The sequence below is a fragment of the Falco punctatus genome, assembly GCF_963210335.1.
Source record: "Falco punctatus genome assembly, chromosome: 9".
Lineage (NCBI taxonomy): Eukaryota > Metazoa > Chordata > Aves > Falconiformes > Falconidae > Falco > Falco punctatus.
In genome coordinates this window covers 31,640,627-31,664,182 of record NC_137589.1, presented here as the reverse complement: position 1 = coordinate 31,664,182, position 23,556 = coordinate 31,640,627, and the positions used below count along the sequence as shown (strand labels likewise).

The 23,556-nt window shown below is 41.6% G+C and overlaps 1 protein-coding gene across 6 annotated transcripts in view; it reads right to left on the bottom strand.

Annotated features, from left to right (window-relative positions):
* SORCS3 (sortilin related VPS10 domain containing receptor 3) overlaps positions 1–23,556 on the bottom strand; it is a 312,444-nt gene that overhangs the window by 66,200 nt on the left and 222,688 nt on the right. For all 6 annotated transcript variants that reach the window (XR_013930611.1, XM_080403456.1, XM_080403458.1 and 3 more), the window contains exons 7-9: positions 18,282–18,400; positions 3,992–4,081; positions 845–1,024 (exon numbers count right to left, since the gene is read on the bottom strand). Coding sequence is in view for 5 of the 6 variants with exons in the window: in XM_080403456.1 (XP_080259582.1) it covers positions 845–1,024; positions 3,992–4,081; positions 18,282–18,400 (389 nt within the window). In the remaining variant the exon portion in view is untranslated. The remainder of the gene's footprint in view (positions 1–844; positions 1,025–3,991; positions 4,082–18,281; positions 18,401–23,556) is intronic.

The window sequence follows — 23,556 nt, the reverse complement described above, 5'->3', positions numbered from 1 at the left end:
GATTCATGCATTATTTGTGAGTTTTCTCCAATTTTCTCCAATTGCTTTAAACTACCTGCTTTTTTTATAAACAAATTGATGATGTTATGTAATGGGTATTATTCTGGCTGAAATAAATAAATGTATTTATTTGTATTTATAAAAACTTTACATGTAACTTCAAAAACATTTTTCCATGTAACAGTAGAAGTCAGCCCACAACTATTATTATTATTACCGATTAGTTGTTTGTTGCTGGCAAAGCATTGAGCCCTGAATCTCAGTAGATCTTCCATCCAACAAGTTATGACACACCAAGACCAGAATGCTCTGAAAAAAACGGGAACTGGAACAACTGCTCTGAATGGACTGCTGTTGGCCAAGGCTGAAAGGCCTGGCAGAAGAATGAGAAAAGATGATGATTCAGGGTAGAAGTTACCCAGCTGTTATCTCTGGGCAAACGGCACCTATGAACTTTTGCTTATAATTCATAAACTGCTCAGTGCTCACAAAGGTGGAATCCACATTCCCTGCCTGCAAGCAGTTGTCTTTATTTGTCCAAGGGGAAAAACAGTATTTTGAGTCCTTCTCTAGACATTAACAAGAGGATGAGAAGGATAATGGGCTTCCCCTTTGGAAATGCTGCATAGCTAACCAGTCACTGACTGGAAAGCAACGAGTTGTCACACCTACAGCAGAATGCACTGCATCTGTTCCCACATGAGTCGACTCAACATCAAATCCAGTAAATGTCTCTTGGCTGATCCCAAAACAAATGAAGATCCTGTAAGGTTGCTAAGAGATTTACACTTGCTTGAACTAGCGAGCAGTTGCTGTTCTTCGTAGGGTGACCTTTACTGCATACCTCATAAAGGTCAATGATGATATTCCCCTCCAGTCCTCGACTGCTTTTCACGTTTTCCAAGGCCAGGGTGAAATACACCCCTCGGGTGTCTGAGATATACAGGTTGTACGTATCGTTCTGGTTCCACTCTTGAACAGCTGCAAACACTTGATTCTCATCTGTGCTGATAATATGCATGTCCTGTTAAAAGAAGACAAAAGGCTATTACTGAGGATCTCTGTATTTCTTTGCCCTTTGGGATATGCAGTAATTACCATGACTTATGAAAGAATAGATATGGGACATGAATTATAGGTATGTTAAACAATTTTCTGTTAGAGCAATCCAATAAATTATCACCATTGTGACTTTTCAGCATTTCATTTTTTAATGATCACCAGCTGGGCAAAGAGGTTTTGCTTTCTTCATTTTTGGTAGCTTCAAGGAATTTCATCCAGTTTCATTTTTTATTTATAAATTTTAAAGTGGGTTTATCATTGATGGAAGATACACAACCTTGGAGCCTAGAGTCCTCATAGTCACTAAGCATGGTGTAGTACCAGGCTAAAAGCAGCGACACTTTCCATTCACATGCTGAACTAACAAGTTTGTGCTTCCAACTGGTAAAGAACCAGTTTCAAAAAACCCGGTAGTTCATATTTATTTGAAGCTGAGGTATAGGGATCAGTTTGAGCTAATGCTGGCAGTGATTTTTAGTAACATACTTTTCTATTGTGAGTTTGTCCAAGATCTATTCTCCCATTTTATACATGCTATCAAATAATCCACCCACTAACCTTTGTTGGATTCCTGCTGCTGACCAAGATATGAAGGTCCAGCAAGGGTTTCCCCATTTAGTTTTAATATCAAAGAGATTTGACAGTGCATTTTCTCAGTGTTCTTTTAAAGCAGGTTCATGGGAATGATTTCCAGTGCGGTGATGAGTACTGAAGCACTTCATCCTTGCCACCGCTGTTTGAACACACTGACACTGGTTCAGCTAGAAGCAAAATCACTGCAGTTATGTGGGACTTCATCTATCTATGTGTATCTATTCAAAATTTCCCCAGGGTGCAAAGGAGCCTTGATTAATTCCTTGTGCTGTTTCTGCATGAAGAAACCATAATTCTGGAAGTCTCCCAAAGGACTGAGTGACCTGGTTTGGGGAAGAATATCTGAAAGAAAATCAGGGCAACATCCCCATCCTGCCTAGAAGGCAACTTAATCTTCTGTGTGAGATAGGTAGATGAAAAGTTGGGGTTGATTAGATGAGGCAATTTCTAATAGACCTAACATAGCCTATCAGCATGGGATGGAGAGAAAAACCATTTGAGGGCCTAATTCTATCCCATAAGTGCAATCAGTGGGAGATTTGCCATTTCTCTCAATGAAGAAAGATTAAATCAGGAAGTTTGTTCTTGCCCAACAGCTCTAATTCCTTAAAGATTAAGCACATACCCAACCTATTCCAGCAGTGTGAAAATAAAGTAAAACATGCAATGACTTCAATCTGTTTTGACCAGTTGCAGTGGAAATATTGCATTACTCTATTGCCAGCCTCACATATGTACAACTCCAGCAGAGTTCATTAATCTACAGCTGACAGGACAGTTATTACTGTACAGCAAAAATGTTCTAGTGACTAAGGGCAGCATAAACAAGCTTCCTTTACATGGCTATAAGACTTTGCCATGACACCTAGCTTAAAAGTACTTTTGACTTTTAAATGACAAAAGTATCCCTGATTTTACACTAATTCCAAACCAGGGCCTCCAACAAATCTGTCTTAAAACAGGCCAGCTACCTGTGACAGCATTGGTCAATAAAGTAGGATAATCACAGGGCAGTCACTCTCTCTGTCCACTTCTCTGTTTAATGTGGGGCAGCTTTCAAGGCCAATCCATAAGATGGGAGCATAAACAATGTTTTTCTCCTGAAAAGTGGCATCAGGATTTCCAAAAGTTGGTGTGCAGTCAGACATTCTGAATCCCACACCATGGAATGACAAACAAAATAAACTATATCTATGCTATACAGGTGTCAATACACTGTGGGCTGTGATCAACCTGAATGGGAAGAATATGAGGTGCAACACCAGGAGTCTGAGATGCAAATTTCTTACACCTAGTAAGTTTTCAGGTATAAATTAAAGGAAATATGCCATATCTGCTAGACTGCAGGTATCCCATAGGCAATCAGAAGGGTAGATCCAGCCCACAAGGCAAATCTAGCCAAATGTCTTAAAATTATCCCACCAAAATTTTCACTTCTGGAATGAAGGGGAAGGTCATTACTGTCGATTATCAGTCCTCTGTGACAGTAGCTTCAACAGCCATTCTGAGTCTCTAAAAGGCAGCAGTGGTCTCAGCATTGGGCTATCCAGAAATTTGTGTTCAGCCATAGCACTAAAAGGTTGGTCCCTTCTGTTCTAGGCAATCCCAAGGAATGACTACACTATGGAATTTAAGTGTAATTCTAGGGACATAATTCTCCTTTCTGAGGCTTGCACAGTTTTGATCTGGTAGAAAGCTAAGGCCTAAGAAGGTAAATCCAGACAGTTGTATGAGCAGTACTAACTTTCCTCCCTCCAGCTCTGCCAGTCAGCATTAATCTTAGGCCATCTCCGTCATCTCCTAATCAGCATCACACAGTGGGTGTGTGTGCCCAAAGCACTGATATGGCACAGCTTTTAGGGAGCCAACTCTGTCTCCATGACTTCTTGCCAACATTCAGCCATAGGATGCAGACAGTGAAGCAGCTGTACTCTGTGCTTCTCTCATTGTACTGAGACTGCAGTAGTGCTCAGCATGCTAACCTTTCTCTAGGACCCTAAGTGTCACAGCCAGGCTTACAGAGAAATCATTGATAAAGAACAGAGTAGGACTGGGGAAAGGTGTCCACAGAAGACTGGTCAAGGAGAAGTTAGTTTGAGCTCTGTTCATTCCCATTTGCTCTTTTACAGAGGAAAAAAGAAACTGTTCTTCCTGAAACATTCAGTAATCAAAGGCAGAGAGAAGTAAAGATCCCAAATCCATATTTAAGAGAGACCATCCAAGTAGAACAACAAATGGAGCTCCCCAGAGAGGAACCTCACCGACGTGCTTTACCACTGGGCAGGCTGTGCTGTTCCCGATATTACACGTCTGTGTTCTTAAATGGTGCACTCACCTTAGGAAGAGAGTATTTGGGCAATTTAATCTGTGCAAAAGGCTCCCGTCTGTATGACACATAGTAATTTGCTCTTCCACCAGCTGTCACCTGTGGAAATCCAAAGAAAGTGAGTAATGACCCTTCCAGGACGCCCTATACTGACACCTCTAAGCAGGTTTGACAACCTTTCTTTCAGGTATCTATGAGCTGCACAGCTGTCCCTAAAAGCATCTGTATAACTCCAAAGAAATCCCAGACTTGACAGGGCTGAAGCATTATTTATTAAGCTGTGCTAATAATCTTTCCACTTTGTGTCTCGTGCTTCAAATCCAGCACAATTTTAACATCTCAGGAAAAAGAGAAAAGTGGGTATAAAGTTTATGGTCTTGAGTGGAGGAAAGAAGATCTAGCCTCATCACATAGTTCCAGCACAACTATCTTGGGCAAGTCATTTAAAGTCTCTGCTTCTGTTCCTCTCCTGTAAGAAGGAGATAATACCTCTTTTCTCTGCTGCTTCTCAGCCTTGTCTGTTTGCACTGTAAGTCCCTTGGGGCCAGGGTTGTCTTCCAGCAACCTTTTACAGTGAGTAACAGCAGAGATTCGCACTAGCACCATTTAATGCAAACACTAAATGCAATGAATGTGCTCTTGGAAAGCTGGAGCTAAGCTCTTAGATGCTTTTTGACACTATAAAACTCGTTTCTCTGAAATCATACCATCTCTGAATGAGGATGGGGGGCAGAACTGATAGACATCCAAATCTGCAGTTTTATGGACTGAATGAGCTATAAAGGCTACACATAAATGCCATGCATCGATGAGATTTAGCCCTGATAATTTGTAAAATATGGCATTTTAAACCTGCCCCTAGTCACTTACTCTTGCTGTGGGTGTTCTTTCTGGCACCTTTTCAGGCCTGGCTATGACAAGGCTTACACCAGTGAATTTCCTATATGCTGCTGTTTTGGCAGGCTTGCAGGTTTTAAGATAAAACAATACACAAAGCACTTCTCTATTATACAGAATGTCATTTGTTAGCTTCTTAAGTTTCCAATAAAGCTAACAGAAAGGTCCTAGATTTTCTCTTAGATATACCTCCTTTTATCTGACAGTGATATTTCAGAATAAGCTTACATGGGATATTGCTATAGCATCAATTATATTCTCAGCAATGGCATCACCTCCAGATAGTGGTTTTCTTCCCTAGAGCAGCTGTCATTCGAAGGACACAATATTACTAGTCATGAAATCCGATATCTAATCAACTCAAGATAAGGTTTCTCTATTGGCACTTTGAAGAACTGGAAAGAAAGGAAGGTTTAGAAATAGGACAGGCTTCTACGCTAAGACTTCCCCTTCTGCTTGTTTCCCATTTTCACTTGTAATGTTATCATGGCTGCTTTTAGAGCTTCCAAAAGAAAGAAAAAAAACCCCAAAAACCAACAACCACCTTTATACCACACACCACATAAGAAAGCAGAAGAATGACCCATATCACAGCACCAGACTCTGTACAGGCAACATATAGCTGAAGTCAAGGGGAAACACAGACGTGAAAATCTAAAACAATTTGCCTACAGTCTCAAAACAAGCCAGTGACAGAGACAGGGAAAGAACAGGAGTCACTTTACTCATTTCTTGTAAAGTGCACTGTGGACTGGCACATTTCTGTGGACTGGCATTTTGGGGTCCCGCTCTCCAGCTGTGAGGATGGTGAAAGGGCTGTAAGCATTATTCTGAAGGATAACTTTCCCATCTACATCTATCACATCATAATCAAGTTTTCACAGGAGAGAACAGACTATGCAGTTCATTCAAGCTCAGTCCAACTCAAAGAAAAGAATTAATCTTGGCAATAATTGTATCTCTTTATCACTCTACAAGCACTGCCCAAAGCATCCCGCACTTCCAGGTCATATTAACTAAATAGCACAAGGAATATTTAAATATCCCCTCTTATCTTGGCGATATTTCTCATCTCCAGTGGAACATCCAAATTCTCAAATGAAATAACTCCGCCACATGAACTCATTTTAGACCACTCATGATTTCAGCACCAGATCATTATTTGTAGCAGAGTCCAGTGCTAATTGGTAAGGACCTTGGATTCAATATCCACCTCTTCTGATGGGCTGAGACATGGTCATCAAATCATCTTTAAGATGCAGACATGAATATATACATACTTTGTAAATGCTGTGATGACCAATTAACATTGGGAACAGTCCAGCAATCCTCAAGTTAATCACATGGAGTGGCAGAAGTATCAAGGGGTGATCAAATTCCCCCTTCTGTGCCAAGGCAGGATCTACTCCAAGTCTGCCACACTCAAAAGATTTTACATAGGGGTTTTTGGCTTTATGCCACTGCAAACTGGTACTTGGAAGGTTTTTCGTTTGGACTGTTCATTTGATTGTTTTTTTAAGGCAGAAAGGTAGGATGCAAACAGTGTTCCAGTTCACTACGCATAGCTAAACTCCCCTTCAGTCCTCTGCCTTGACTAGGTCACCTTGAAAAAGATTTAGAAATAGAAATCTTTGTGGTCTGTGGTCTTTCTGAGCCAGTTAATATGAAGCCACCCACAATTCTGTTGGCAGGAGTTGTGCAAAGATTTTCCCAGCCAGGACCTCATCTTTTTACATGCACAGTTACAACAGTTCCAAAAAATGATCAAGCCTTCAATAAAGCTTTGGCAAGGACTGTGGTAGAGAATGAAATTTGGAAGGCCCAACTTAATTTATTTTGATGAACTTTTCCTTTTCCTATCAGCACAGTCTCCAACGCTGTAAATCCCAGAGATTATGATAGTGTTTTACCCTCTAATGCCTCCTTTTAGTTCACATTTGATGAATGTCACCCAATTATTTACTGTGAGCTCATCTGTCATGCTCAGTACAGAATTAGCTGGGTTTTTGTTTTTCCTCCTCCTTTGCTAATGACTGGTTTGTTAATCTGTTTTTCTGGATTTCTATTTTATGTGTTCAATTGGGCTTCTGGCCAGTGGAAATGATTCCTTGGGACAAATGTGTTTGTCATTAAACACATCTGTGTTTCCTAACCTGTGTTCCTTCTTCCTCCCTCCACTCATGGTCTACTACTTTTCTTTAATACTTCATTTTATTTCAAGGTAAAAGTCTGGTCTGACATCAGTTGACACTTAAGAACAGCGACATGAAAAGTTTCTCTCTAAAAGCCCTTAAAGTTGCAGTATGCTGGCTCACCCCCCCTCCCAACCTGCAATGGAACACAGTGCATCAAACACAGAAGACAACAAATGCATTCACAAGGCTGCAGAGAATTAGAGAAAATCTGTCATGGGATCTATTAACCTTCATAATTTCTGTGACATCTCTAGAAACACACTAAGCTATTTCTCATGTTAATGACTGAATATGAATCTTTAAGGGTGGGGTTTGTTTCTCTTTATTTTCTTAGACAGATATTCATCTTAACCAAAAAACCACGTGTCATCTAAAAGAGTTTTGAGAGCAAGCGGGATGAGTTACGAGGACCCAGAAAGTAAAGACACCCTAGATGATGTCAGGAGCTGTAGACCACAGCATACCAGGCTTCATTCTCATCTACCTGGCTAGCTGAAGATGGGATCTGTAATTTCCAATGTAAGGCAGGTATTGATGTAACAAACATGAAACTACTAAATCTCTGAAATAACCCAGGGCTAAGGAAGACCCCCGGCTGCCTCCTGCTACTCAAAGAACTCACAGAAGCCTAAACGAACATGCACCGACGCTGACAATGAAACACCATGTATTAAAGGCACAGCCTTGGCAGAAAAACAGTGACAGTGTACAGATAGTGGACACTTCCGAAGGTAATGGCTAAAAAAGAATGGAGGGCTTATTTCTACATCATTTATCAGTCTGGGTGGTTTAATTGATGATAACAATCACTTGCCCTGCACAGTTATTGGGAATAGATTATCTACATTTTACACCGTACATAATGTTCAAAGCAAAAGGGAATTGATAATTGCACAGATCAACCCACAATGACCAGTCATGTTTAGACATTTGTAATTCCTGTCATTTACTTTCCCCTTTAAGCATAGTAAATGGCAATTCAGTCCATTACAGAACCAAATTTTAAACTTCTTTGTTGATAGTAAGTAGCTGATAGAACATAGTTGATGTGATTTTCAGTAAAACCCTCCCTTTATTTCTGGGGTGACTTCCCCTGCTTGTAGAGTTCCCTGCTTCCCAGTAACATAAAATGAGTTGGTAGAAATAAAAAGTTGAAAAACGCTATCAGTATTGTAACAGCATCCTGGATCTGTGTTCTCCACCTCCATAGGGTGCCCTGGCCTCCCTCTTCACTGCTTTAACTTTAGTTAAAGTTCTCCTTGTGGGCATAAAATCTCCCAAATGAAATTGTGGAGTAAAGCATGGAGGAGAGATGACAAGCAGGCAGGCTGTTCAACTCACATCTTTGGTGAGGGATTTTGGTGCTCTTCAGAGGTAGCTACTGTCTAGGCCTTGTACACGTTTGCCAGCATTAGCACTGAAAACTTGTGCCTCCTCTCCTAAGCCTAACGCCAATGTCAGTCACAAGAGATTCAGATCAGGAAGAACACATCTGCACGAGTTCCCTCCTGATTATCTGCCATAGCCAGGACAAACCATCTTCCAGATATTTCTGTGTACTGAGGTTCTTCGCTGACCCAGAATAAATCATATCATGATAGGTACCATCTAGTCTGAATTATCTCTCCATGGTTTTGATTAATATCATACCTTCTGCACAGCAATATGCAATTACCCGAGTGTGCTGCAGAGACATACAGACTAGTGTTTCTGTGCACAAAGCATCCTCAAGTTGCCTGGTAAATTCAGCAGGCTTTGAAAACATGCCACTTTTTAGACTGTTAGACTCATCAGTGAAAATTTGCTAAGACAAAGGAGCAATTTTGGTTTTAAAATTTTTTTTAAATTTATTATACTGGTCCAGTCCTTCTTCACTTCTCTCTTTCCTCAGAGCTACGATGGCACAGCTATAGGACAGAGTAATCTTGAGTGAAAATATTGGATTTTTTTAAAGGCAACCTCTGCAGAAAATGTGCACGGTTACACCCACAAGCCACATTAAAGCTGCAAATGCACATTACCCACACAGAAACCAACTTAAGAGAAGAGTGTAATTGTACACGTTCAATCTCCTTTTGAAGGATTTCGGAGGAAAAGTATGAGTCTGCCAAGGTAATCCTTTACATCTGCTGCAGACGCTGCTGATAAATCAGACACAAGGGGAGGGAAGACACAAGGGGAGGGGAGAAAGTGATAAAGTACAGCACAAAAAGCCTAGAAATAAAATAAACATAAATAAATAAAGGAAACAATCAATGTTTATCAAAAGATACTTAGGTTCAAGTTCCAAATCTGATATTTGGCACAGCAAAGACGAAACAATACTAGAAATGGATGAAAAGCACCCAGCAGTGAGTAGGAAAGTAGCTAACTACTTACTGCCTGTCTTGCTTTAAGAAGAGCTTTTAACTAGCACCTGGAATGCACTTTCTTTCATCTGTATGGATTAATTTCCCCCACTAGAGTGCCATCCAGCATTTTAAATAGGGGCAAGAGAAGATCAGCTGTAGCAGGTATTATTCACCAGTAAAACAGGTGTAATCATGTTCATCATTTAAATGTCTTCATCCTATTAGTTTCATAATAAGCTTTTAATGATTTCTTCAATAAAAGACTCAAAAACCAAACCCTACAAGTTGGAGAGTGCTCCATTGTCCCGCCAAGCCGTTTTCTCTACCATCGATCGCAAAGATAAAAATCAATTGTAGCTAAGCAGGGTGAAGTTAAAAATAAATTGCATGGATTGATTTCTGTTAAGACCCTTGGCTCCGAGTTAAAAAATGGAGGAAAGAAATTTATATTTGAACATGGTGTATTTAGCATCTATGAAAATAAAGAGAAGGCTCTAGACCAGAAAATCAAAGTTTAATTTCTCCCCTCCTATCTTTTTTCATTGCTGAGAAGTTTCACATTATAAAAAAAAAAAAAAAAAAAAAAAAAAAAAGAGGAAATTTACTACTTATTCAAGTTATTAAATTGACAGCTTGAGACCTGAGGTCAGGAATCCATATGAATTGGCATAATCTCAGCTGTGGCTGCTGCTTCAAGTCTACGCACCTGATAACTGACTTCGATCCAGCAAATATGCTCATTTCGCCAGCCTTAAATACCCAATAAACTTGAAACATACACTCATGTCCTACTAAACATAAGCACTTCCAAGTTTTCCTAAACAACCACAGTTACAACCAATAACAGTAATAAACTACTCCTCTGAGCTAACCTTAGACACATTTAGCTTAAGATTTAGGAACTTATTTTTGCCCTCTGTAGAACCTTAAAGACAACTGTCCTCCCACCCCAGTTCTAAGGCTGTTAATACATTTTTTTCTTGTTACTGAGTCTGAAAAAAAGTTCTCATATCTAATTTGATAACAATGGAATTCGATTTAGATTTTTTTTTTAAAAAAAAAGGCATTTTGTTTAAAAGCCATTTTCCATCAAACAACTTCAGCTGAATTTTTTGGACATACTCTGATTAAGTGTCCAAAAAAGGCAATCTTATCCACAGGTTCTATAAGAAGCTATCAGTAATTGTGGGTGAATACTGACAACTGAGTATGTTTTCATAGAACCACCATAGAAGAGCTTGGGTTGGAAGGGACCTTAAATATGACTTAGTTCCAGCCCCACTGCCATGAGCAGGGACACCTTCTACTGGACCAGGTTGCTCAAACACCCATCCAAACTGGCCTTGAACACTTCCAGGGATGAGGCATCCACAACTTCTCTGGGCAGCCTGTTCCAGTGCCTCGACACCCTCACAGTAAAGAATTTCTTCCTAATATCTAATCTAATTCTACCCTCTTTCAGTTTAAAGCCATTACTCCTTGTCCTATTGTCCTGATTTTGGCTGGGCTACAGTTAATTTTCTTCTTAGTAGCTGGTGCAGGGCTGTGTTTTGGATTTAGTATGAGAATAATGTTGATAACATATTGAGGTTTTTAATTGTTGCTAAGCAGTGTTTGTGCTAAAGTTTGGACTTTTAACTTCTCAGGCCCCACCAGCGAGAGGGCTGGAGAGGCACTAGAAATTGGGAGGGGAGACAGCCAGGACAGCTGACCTGAACTAGCCAAAGGGATGTTCCATACCATAGAACCTCATGCTCAGTATATAAAATGGGGTAGGAAGAAGGAAGGAGGGGATGTTTGGAGTGATGGCATTTGTCTTCCCAAGTAACCATTACAGGTGGTAGAGCCCTGCTTTCCTGAACGGCTGCCTGCCGACGGGAAGTGGTGAATAAATTCCTTTTTTTGCTTTGCTTGCATGCGTGGCTTTTGCTTTACCTATTAAACTGTCTTTATCACAACCCACAAGTTTTTTTCACTTTTACCCTTCTGATTCTCTACCCTATCCCACCAGCAAGGAGTGAGTGCGTGGCTGTGTGGTGCTTAGTTGCCAGCTGAGGTTAAACCATGACACCTATCCCTACATGCCTGTGTAAGAAGTCCCTCTCCAGCTTTCTTGTAGGACCCCTTTTAAGTACTGGAAGGCCACTATAAGGTCTCCCTGAAGCCTTCTTTTCTCCAGGCTGAACAACCCCAACTCTCTCAGCCCATTTTCATAGGAGAGGTGCTCCAGCCCTCTGGTCACCTTCATGGCCCTCCTCTGGACTTGCTGCAACAGGTCCATGTCCTTCCAATGTTGGGGGCCCCAGAGCTGAACGCAGTACCTCAGGTGGGGTCTCAAGGGAACAAACTAGAGGGGGAGAATCACCTCCCTCGATCTGCTGGTCATGCTTCTTTTGATGCAGTCCAAGATATGGTTGGCTTTCTGGGCTGCAAGCACATACTGCTGGGGCATGTTGAACTTCTCATTCAAACACCCCCAAGTCCTTCTCCCCAGGGCTGCTCTCAATCCATTCTCTGCCCAGCCTGTATTTGTGCTGGGGATTGCCCTGACCCATGGAAGACCTTGCACTTGGCCTTGCTGAACTTCACAAGGTTTGCATGGCCTCATGCCTCAAGCCTGTCAAGGTCCCTCTGGAAGTTTTGAGATTTTTCTGATGCAAAGGACGACTGAATTGGTTCAAGAGCTTTTGGCATAAGTGTTTACTCCTCTGAGCCAGAGGAATTATTCAAATGTGTATTGTAAGAGTCCCACTTAGCTGCACCACACAACAACATCTGCAGAAATTCTGGGTTTGCTCGCTCTGACTCATGCTAGTGAGCAGGCTGGGATGCTACCCTGCTGTGCAACTCTCTGAATTAAGCAAAAGTCTTCTAAGCATAAAATTACTTCAGAGAGTGAAGAAGAGCCAGACATATGATCAGTATCAAAGAAGAGAATTTTGACTTAAAACTTTTCACTTTCCACATGGAATTCCTGCCATCTATAGGAACTGTAGCTGCTCCCACACTGGTACATGTGCAAGCTGCGTGTAATCACCATCCCCTGCTCCTAAATGGCAACACCACAGAACCCATCGCATTGAGGAGGATTATAAAACACAGACAAAACTCACTCTCTCTTCCCAGCTCCCCTCAGACTCCTTTCTTGCTTCATCACATCAGCTTCAAAAAAAGCGTAACCACCAGAGTAGCTTAGCTTTTTGGACATTGGACTATTATAGGTCCCAGGACAACCTGACCTAAAAGAATCTGGAGTGAAGAGCAAGCTGTGCAGTTCCCAGGAGACTGAATTGCAAATGAAATGGCACAGAAAGGTGCCAAGAAAGCTTCCCAAGAGGGGAAACGGCAGGAGGGACCAGGTGAGAGACAAGACCCTCTCATGAATTTCAGCCTGCAGTTAAACACCTCGATAAATTATGCCATGGGAGTGGAAAGGGGAAGGGGCACAGAGCTCCCACTCTTTAAAGGCCTCGGAAAGTGATAATGTACTGCATTTACTCAGCATGCCTTTTACTTTTACATGCATTTACTGCATGTACTCAGCATGCCTCTCTCATTAATGGCACAAAGAACTTCTCATTTGAAGTGGAAATGGAGCAGTGTCTGAAGCAGCCAGCCCTTTTCAATCAGCTTGCAGGTGTTGTTCCCTGTCCTTATGAGGCAAGGCCACCAGCCAAAGGCAGATCTGAGGGTGTTCATCTCCAAAGGCATTTCTTTGGCCTGCTTGAAAGAACAGGCACCACCCCCAGATTCAATCCATTTATCGGCTTCTAAATCTCAGAGGAGTCTTCCATGCCACGTAGCCATGGAAAGTGCTGAAAGTCCAAGCTACATTTCAGACTGACTTCAGCTGCACTCTGTTGGGATAGCAGAGTCTGCACCATCCCAGATAAAAATAAAGACATAAACCACAATCAAGATAGGTATTGATCACGCATCCACACATCTCTACACTGACTTACAACCAGTTCAAATCAAAATGGCCAAAGTTACCCTGAGGGTCTCCAAGCACTGACAGAGACAAAAGCTTAAGGGAGGAATGGGGACAGTGTTCACTGGATGCTGAACTAGACTGGTGTGACCTCTGGGAGGAAAGCCACACACTGAAGGCTTTACACAAGGAAAACACAAGATTAATAGGGGGAGGAAACATATTTTCTGAGACCTACATCTATAACTGGGAAAAAAGAAAAGACAATTTTCAGAGACCAAATCCTTCCTCAAGTCCTTCAGGATCTCGTGAGTATGCCCAAAAGCTTATCTGTCTCTTTTCTAACTCTATCAATTCCAATCTCATAGAAAATACTACCTCTCCCTGTAAACATTTTCTCACTTACATCCTTAGGCCAGCAGCACTGTAACAGCAGCACTGCCAACAGTCTTCATGTCACACATGTCTCATGTCACACGAGAGTCACCATTATTGTTGTCCTTCTCCTGATACTTAGGGTTCTGTGTGGAAATACAGCCCCTACATGGGTCTGCACCAGTGCATTGGGAGTGTCACCAGTCCCTGCTAGCGGCCAGGCTTGTCTAACATGGCACTTCAGCCACCCAGCAGAACCACTGAGCTATTGCACTTGAGATAGCTTGCACATAACCTTTGGGTAACTGGGAACAACTGCTTCAACTTAGCAATAACTAGCTCCCTATGGCAGCTGTAGGTCTGTCCACAAGAACATTGTTTTCTGCAGAAACCACTGTCCCAGAGCAAAGATGATTTCCAGTGAACACACTGCTCTATTCATACCCTCTTAGGAGTTCTCAGACCACCACAAATGAGCAACGATGTACTGAGACTTTTTTGGCCCAGACTCTCCTCCCTCCCTGCAATAAGTAATGACATTTGCTCACACTTTCTTGCCTTTTCAGTGGGAAGTTTTCATCTGTTGGCAAGGAATTTTACGCTGACCATTCCCGCTCTTCTCTTTCATTTTTAAAGAACTAAGTAGCACTGATGATATTTGTTTACCTATAGGAAAATAACAAGGTTTTCTCCAAACAATGCTTTCTCACCCCAAACGAAATTTCCTGAAAACTGATCCCCATTTTCATTAAAGCCTATTGTATTGTAGACTCTTTTCAGCAACCTGAGTAATTTCATTAGAAAACCTGATACAAGACTTGCTTGAAAAATATTTTCCCCTGAATTCCCCCTGTGACTTATTTTTACCATAGAAATTCTCCAAAATATCAATACACTAGATTCATACATAAAGACTATTCCTGACTCCTGGGTCTTATAACGTAGGCTTTGCACATGAGAATACTGCAGCAGCTCAGGTAATTGTCAGGAAATCAAAGCTTATAGGCAGTTGCATGTTATATCTGCACATTAGTTTAAAAACTGATATTATCTCTGCAGCAAGTATTCAAAGGCACCATAAGGAAAGGTGTGGTACCACTATACAGAATGGCGTGTTACAGCTGTAGGGAGAGTATGGGCCTCACTGCTGCACAGCTATATAATTGAACAACCACCACTGACCTTAATGGCAAAGCTGCTCATCAAATTAGCTTCTTTTTGGTATAGTAAATAAATTCAGACATATTTCAGTTTTCTCACAAATAAATGACCTGCTGTGCAAGCTGTATGAATTTTAAGTATTAACCATGAAAGAAGATGATGATACTGGCTCCTGGCTACATCAGAGCAACCTTGTGAACTGAATGAAAACTTATACACACAAAGCAGAGGGCAGGATTTTCTCTTAATGTATCGATTTATGCAGAATTATCCAATCTTAGTGATGTGCTAGGCATGCTTAAATAACTATCGATCAATCAAATAGAAAGTCAATCAATACATTCAGAGTGATTACCTACTGTTTAACTCATAAGAACTCTTCCTGCTCTCTCTTAGTAGCTATTTCTTCTTTCCTTCTTAAACTCTTATATTTTTCATCATGTGCTGTGTTATTTGTCTCCCTTTCCTGATAACCAGTCCCAGTCTTTTCAAACTCTTTTCATGGGCAAGACTTTTTCAAGCACAGGATCATTCTCATTATCTTTCTTTGCACTGCAATCCTGCAAGATCCTTTCAGAAGTGCTGCACAACAGCATTCCACATGATAAGCAATCATTGACTTATAATGGCACTATAACATTTTCCATATTCTTCTTTCCCCTATCCATTATGCACCATAGCATCATGTTTGCTTTGAGTGCACAGTTGCACAGGTTAATGCCTCCCAAGAATCTTGCACTACAGGTCTGTTCATCAAATTGATTAGAATGGATATTCACTAGTAAATAACTGTATGCAGATAATCTAAAATGTTGATACCAATAGCTGGGATTCATCTTCCCTAATTTTAGCTGTCAAAAAGTTATGGGTCTTCTCTAAGCTATGCTTAGGTTCCTTCTAATATTAATGAGAAAGCTGTATTCAGACAGAGACCTATCTCATCCTGCAATACGTGCAGTAGGAGAAGATAAATTGTCCCTAAAGGTTTTAATCTCTCCACTCACTTTAGAGGAACACAGACTACCAGTTTAGACTAAAAGTCTACTGTTTTCATGACAAAAGTTAAAGGAAATGCATTTCTCTCTCTACTCCAAGACATTACTTCTGATTTTTTTCTAGCACAGACAGATCAGAACTCATGCCCCCATCCTTTATGCAGCTATTAAACCTCACCGGGTTCTTAACATTTAATTTGATATTTATTTATTCATTTCTGTCTAATATTTGAAATTCAAAAGAGCTGGCTCCTATATTTCTGTCCAAGATTATCCAGACAGAATGATATGCATGAGACATTGCACACACAGTCAATCTGACACATCCCATAATAGGCAGCTACAGCACATGGCTTGTGAGACTAATACATCCAGGACATATCAGCACTCCTACATATGTACTGAGCAAACACTCTGCATAGCTCATCAACCATATGCTGGACACGGTGGATTTAACACACCTTCAGCTCAGAGAGGTGTGTGCTGTGAATCTGAAGTGTCTGTGTGTTACTCGAGTACTACATGGACTCAGTCCATGCCCTGTTTCTGCAGCTACTTATGACAGGCTGCTGGACAGTCAGAAGTCCTGCAAATGTGATACAAAAAAGAGGGAAGGTGATAGACAACCTGTGAAAGGGAAAGTCTCCTACCCAAAGCAGCAGAAACATTCAGCGTGTATATTTAACATTTCCTAAAAGTGTGGGTAAATGATTTTCATTTCAAACAAACGTTAAGCTATAATGAAACACTGCTCAGGACAGTCAAGGAACTTGATGTATTACACATACATACATGCATGTGTATACACAAACACACACACACATTTTTTTTAAAACTTGAAGCAATTAGCAGCTAGTAGCTTGAGCATCCCCCTGCTAATTTAAGGCAGAGGAATGCAAGCAGACGTCCTCACTGTGAGCTCAAGTTTCTAAACAGAGTAGCCTTGTTTTAACACAGGTGGGAGATGTGGAGGGAGAAACATCTGTAAGGGCTCATGCTAGCCCTAAAGAACTGGATATTCCACAATACCTTCAGCCACTGACATAAACCGTCAGATCAAGAGAGTCTCTCTAAAATACTCCCTGGAGGGCAGGGCATTTACTGATTGGAAAGCCACTGCCTCTACTCAAATTGTGAGTTACTAAGTTGTAAAAGCTACATTCTCAGTGTGTTCTAGCAGCAGGTGCCCCTGTGATGCCAAAGGAAGTAGCAGCAGGCTGGGTTTCATGGGGGAATGAGGGGAGCTGTGGCTCCCATAGCAATCAATCATCTCCAGAGCAGCATACTCCTCTACTCACAGGAGAAGTCTACCAATATTCCTCAAGTGCATGCAGTTTTCATACTGCAGTCCTTCCAGGTCATATGGATCCAGTCCTTTACCTAATCCCAGCACAGAATTATCAGCCTCCTCTCTTACACTCCCATTTCTAAGAAAATTTCACAATAAACAGAGCAGAGCTTGCTTATAAGCTGGATACATGCAAGAAAAATGTTCCCCCAACATCCCCAAGGAGTTTAACATCACCCAGTCTTGCTCAAAAGGGAAGCATATGTCTTTTCTGTACTACCTGAATCCAAGCTCCATCTCATCTCATCTCACCTCACTCCCTCTCTTCAGCATTGGTGAAGAGCGTTTAACATCATGTCTGTAATCTCTGTGTCTCCTGAGCTCTCTATCACCTGGAATCACTGCATCTTGGTTTCCATTTTTCACCCAAATGGCACATCTTCAGGAAGTGTTCTTCCATACCATACTATTCATTCTCACACTTCCACAGGTATGAAATGGGGAGGGATGGCCTTGTTCCATCCAGCCTATGTATTCTCAGAAAATCTCAAAATCAAGTCATTTCTCATTCAATTTCTGTCACTTTCTCCTCATCTCCAAAATCATCATCAACTAGCTGACAAATTTACAGCAACCTTCTGCTTTGAAGTTGCCCTGTAACATCTTTTTCCAATCCCTCTGCTATTTTACCTCCTACTGCAAATCTTTGTTCACTCCATTAGCATTACTTGACTGTCAAATCAGCATAAACCTTTCCATTTGTTAGAATGATCGCTCACACCTTTCTTGTTTGTTATCTCCCATTCCTCACTAACTTTGTATTTTCCAAGTAGCCACAACAACAGCAAGTTAAGAGCTTCTGTGAAACCCATGGACCCTTATGATTATTGAAGAATGAACTTTCATTATACATCAGATTCACCATAAAACAAGTGATGAGCAGAGAGATCATCCCAGAATGCATAGCTAATCTATAGCCAGCAGGTATAGACTCCCAGCTCTTACGACTTGCAGTCCCATGCACTTGTCCTAAGAATATGCTTCCTCTCTTGCACAGAACCTCACGCAGGCAGAATTCACATTACATTTGTATCAAGACAACATACCTGGATGAAGATATATTCATCCTGAACAACAAGGGAGCTGATGTCAATGGAGCGCGAAAATGGACCGCTTCTTTTAGTCTCCGAGCACTCTTGGATCCGACAGGTCAAATAGTGGGTGTCTGTAATGGGAGAATATGTGCACATGAGAAATGCCCAGGTAGGAGCCTGATGTCTGCAAATATCATCAGTGGTTTGGAAAAAGGTCTCTGAAGGGAAGTCTTAACCTCATCTCCAAATAGATAGATGTTGTTGCATGACCTACTTCAGCCTTTAAAACTCCACTCTCTGGAGTCAGAAATTCACTTCCATACCCACTATTCCCCTCCCCATTGTGCAGAAAACCCTCAGGAGATTAGAGTTCAAACCATAAATGGAGGGCACAAATCATAAATGCATCAGAAAACTGATGATGAGACCATGTGGAGCAGAAGAAGATTTCAAAAGCCACCCAGGTAGAATTTATTGATTCCATTACTCTGACGGGAATTATATCCCCACCAGCCTCAATGACTGGTTTTAATTGTGGTAGTAACACACAAAGGAGAACAAAAGCACCCAAACCAGCACTATTAAGTTTAACTTATTTTGCTGTGAAACTGACAAGTATGTCCTAAAACATAAGTCTTTATAGTCAACATAGACTAGGTATGGAAACACCATGGACATGAAATAGCATGGCTAGCTGAAGAGTCTCAACAGTAGTTGTATGCACTGCAAAAGGCATTAAATGCTTTGGACTAGGGAGAAGATAAGACCATCACACTAACAGGATGCCCTGTGAGTTCTTGGCGTTGCTTGAGAGAAGGAACAGGACTAGGAGAAGAACGTGAAAAAGACATAAGGCAAAGGCAGGCATGCAGAAAGTTGCTCGGAGTGGGAAGAAGAGACATGCCCACCTCCAGCAAGCTGTCAGGGCTTATAGGGGATTAAGCATTATTTCACTCAGGCTAAGGAAGGATCTCATGAAACAGAACGATCAAGGCACTGTGTCTTTGGATGTATGTAATCTAAATATGCCACCTCTGCCTTTCAACTGCTCTTCTGAAAACTGCAAACTGGGGACAACAAAAATACAACGAAGATGATGGCTGCAGTGATAAAAGGGTCATATCTTTTACACTGCAGCTTCTTCGATTCACACACTTGTTTGCATTTCTACAAAGGGTGAGGACAGACCACCAATGAAGAAAACGGTGAGTTTATACAGGCTGGGGTGAGCCTGGTGCAGTAATTTTAGTTTACAGCTGCACTTTGTAGCAAGTATCTTGTCAAATTGGGCCCAAAAGGATAAAAGGGAATTTTAAAAGGACAGTAACTATCCTAGCAAAGCTTACAGATAAAATCTGCTACTGTCCTTAGTCTATGCCTTTCCAGTGACAGCAAAATGTGGTTCAGTGGAAAGCACCGGGGGCATGACTGAAATCCTCCGACACTCGGCTAACTGCCTTCCCAGCTTCAAAGAGAACATTCACAAACTGGCAGTTTCTCCTTCCATAGCCTTGTCCCACCAACAGATTCTTCAGAATGCAAAAGAAACACAAGTCAGAAGCATTGATAACAGTAATAATTTTTTAGAAATGTATTTTCTAGAAAAAGTCACAAACTACAACCAAACTTGAATCTAATAAAGGTTCATGCCCAATCGCATGACAGAAGTTCCATGTTTAAAGGCTGCAGGCGGGGTTCTGGGTTGGGGCACTGGGAATTCCAGGTTAATAAGGGCTACACAGCTGATTCAGAGCAGTTGCATAGATCTGCTGCAGTAATGAAAACATCATCCCGCTGACGATGCTAAAGCAGCAGAAACTGTTGCTGATGCCAGCTCTGAGTATCTGGAGGTAATTAATGTGTATGGTGAAAAATATCTGATCTAGAGACAGTGCCAAAGAACCGGAGTATCGGGGCTGTGCTTTCTCCCAGCATAAAATACCAGCAGCAGTAGAGAGGTCAGACTCTCAGCTGGAATAAATTAAGGTTCTTCATCAACTGACAAATGCACACTTGGTCCAGAGCTGCTATTTACCTCTTCAGTGTGGAATCTAAGACATTTTTACAGTATATAAAAGTTTTCTCCAAAAACAAGAGGGTCTTCTATACTGCCACGCTACCCAAAGAGCTCACCAGCCTTGACTTGTTCTTTGAGGTAGCATTAAATTTAGGCAGAACAAGGAGAAGAGGTCAGGAATTGTATTTTTAGAACCTCATTCCCTCCGGTATGTTCTCCCACACAGTTGCCTGGATATTCTCATCCCTCCAAAAAAGGGGATAATCTGCTGCTGCTGAGTGACAGAATGGGAAGAGGAATAAAAACCTGTCACAAATAAATGCAAATAAATCATAAGTGTTGACATGACAACTAGCTTCCTGCCTATTGGGAAATGTGTCATTTTGAGTGTGTTACACCAGCAATCAAATATACTTAAAGAATGGCACCTGATTAATATTCGCAGGAACCTGGTGGTGGAGAAGGGGGGTAGCTCACTACCCATTTTCCATTTAGTCTCCTGTTTATTTACTGTCATGTATTTTACAACACAAAGCCTATGAAAAAAAACCCTCTCAAACACAGAAAAAATTATCCTCGAACCTGTCTACCTTTGGACACCAAAATAAGTTCAAGCCTTGTTTTATTTCCTGCTGCCTCACAGAAAATGGAAGATAATTCCCTTCAACATGTGATAAAAAAATCAGGTGAAAAATATGACAGCACCCAGTTCACGTTTGTGAGTGACTCAAAGCAAGAAACAACCCCAAGTCCCTGCTTAAGCTTCTTGAAGGGTAGGATCCCTTCATGAGCTATGGTCCTATTCATAGAGCACATCTTCCCCTGCATAGAAAGTACAGGGTCCCTCAACAAAAATGTTAAGAGACAAGGGGGCATGCTAACTGTTCTCTGAAAGGAGTTAATTTTTCAGCCCTGTTTTGCACAGCCACAAGTTAAAATGACAGCTGCCCAGAGGAGCAGGTGGCATGTACCCACACTATGCTTTTAAAGCCTTGCTTACCTTTTACTGGAAGATATATGCCTTAAGGGAGGTTGGCTTCTATCTGGGAATTATTTCTAATTTATATATCGTCCCATGCAACACCAGAATTAGAGGGTTTGGGTGTTTTGGCTTCAGGGTTTTTTTATTATTTTGCACTGCAAAAAGAGTTAAGAAGTGGTCCCTAATTCCTCATCAGCTTCAGAAACTCCTCATGCTTATAACCTCACATCCAGCCACTTACTCAGCCCATCTGTGAATGAGGCAATACGGACATCAAGCAGCCTGGAAGGTCTGCTGTAGCTCAAATCCCAGCATCCATACCTCCACACAAACCCTTCCCACCAACATCTCACTTAGGATCAGGGAATGGCTCTCTCAGATGCGCAGCCATCTTCCAGTTGAGGAGCAAAAAACACCTCCCCATTGCTAATTAACAGCCTCCCATCTTGAGATTTTGGAGTGTATCTTTATCCTTTTTAGAAAGTGATAAAACTGAAACCCTTTCTTGAAATTTGCAGTGATGAACTGGTGAAATAAGCCAAGCTACAAAGTCTCTTCTTTGCCCGCCAGTAGTGATAGCTTTGGCAGGAAGCAGGAGCACAAGAGGCTCTCTCTGGTGGGTAACACCCACAGATGCGGGTCCCTGAAGGGAGACATTGCAACAGCCCAACCTGTCACTGTGCTGAAGGCTGCAAAGGGCAGACCCACGTGCAGGCTACTGTGACTCGCAAAGACACAGGACACCAAGGTCTGCTCCTTCCTGGCAGTGTTAACTAGGCAGCTACAAGCAGTCAAGGCTGGCCAGCAGAGCTAACAGGGACAAGGGCAGCTGATGGAAACAAGTTGCATTGGGAGATTGGCTCTGCTTAAGTCAGAACCTGGTGCCAGGCAAGACTTAAAATCACAAACTGCCAGTGAAGATTACCATGGGAGGGAAAACTAGCTGGCCTCAACAATTTTTACCCCAAAGGAAAAGATCTAGAAATGTAGACAGGACTGTAAATTATTCCCCAGGAATTAGTTACCCTGTTTTATCTTTCTGCTTAGTTTTTCCCCCCGCCTCTTTTTCCTTTAATTAAAATACTTTTTATTGCATTGTATCTGTGAGTGGGGAGAAGATTATCTCACTAAACATCAGAAAGTTTAATATATCTTTCCCAGGAGTGCTGGTGGGTACTTGTGTCAGTGTATTTGTAATATTTCCCTTGCATCCAACCCTGTCCTTGCTGCTGCCTATTACACCCAGGCAGAAGGTACAGCGCCCAAGGCTCCTACATGTTTTTATAATTTAAAAATGCAAGCATAGATTATTATTCTGCTACAATAGCTCTGCCAAGATGTCAAAAAAATGTGAAAAACTTCATCTGCTGCAACAGACAGGAACAGCTTGGGATCAGCTAGGCACTGGAATTAACAGCATCTTGCAAATATGTAAGGAGACTAAAAAAGTGGGGTAGGTGTTTTTTCAGAGGCCCTACCATTCCTAATGACCGGACAGACAAAACCATGGGGCAAGACATCTTGGAGGATGGACACCAGAGCAGTGAAGAGGACTTCCACCTCCCAGCTCCGTGAGCTCATTGACAGTCCTGACTCACTTATGGATAAATAAGAGTACAGCAAGCCCCACCACCTGTTCCCAGCCACAGAGCATATTTTAGGCTCCAGTGTCTGAATTGGTATTAGACAAGTTCTTGAGTCCCATTATCACTAAAAGGAAAAAGAAGAGAAAAAAATCATCCAAGTTCAGGAGTCTAATCCTAGATACCATTCCCTCCCTCTTTTTAAATTTTATTTTAAATAAAAAGCATGGAGGAAAACTAGAAGAATCATGTACTTTTCAAGCGGCCAGGGACATTGAAGGCATGGATTCTTGCCCCTGAACTGAGCAATGGGAATACTCAAATCTATGTCTGTTAATGCATCAAGTGACTGAGCCACCAAACTGACCTGAGGCATTAAAAAAGCACCTCCCCCCCCCCCCCCCCCCCTTCCTTCTCCACACTACTGAGGAAAACTTTCATCAGAAACTTTCTGATCAAGAGGAAACAGCTGCAGGGACGCATTTTCCAGCAGGTCTAAGTGCCTTAGCCATTTCACTGGGAGCATGAAGGCTCATTTCAGTTACAGAGCCAACTAGGAGAAAAGTTCAGCCTCCCATTCCTAAGTGCGCAGAGCTGTACCATTTCACACCAGGTAAGGCTATAGCTTTGAGGCAGTCAGTGTTTTGTAACACAAACTAATATAGTTTTAAGCCTTAAAAACTCTAATTGGAGCAGTATGCTGCT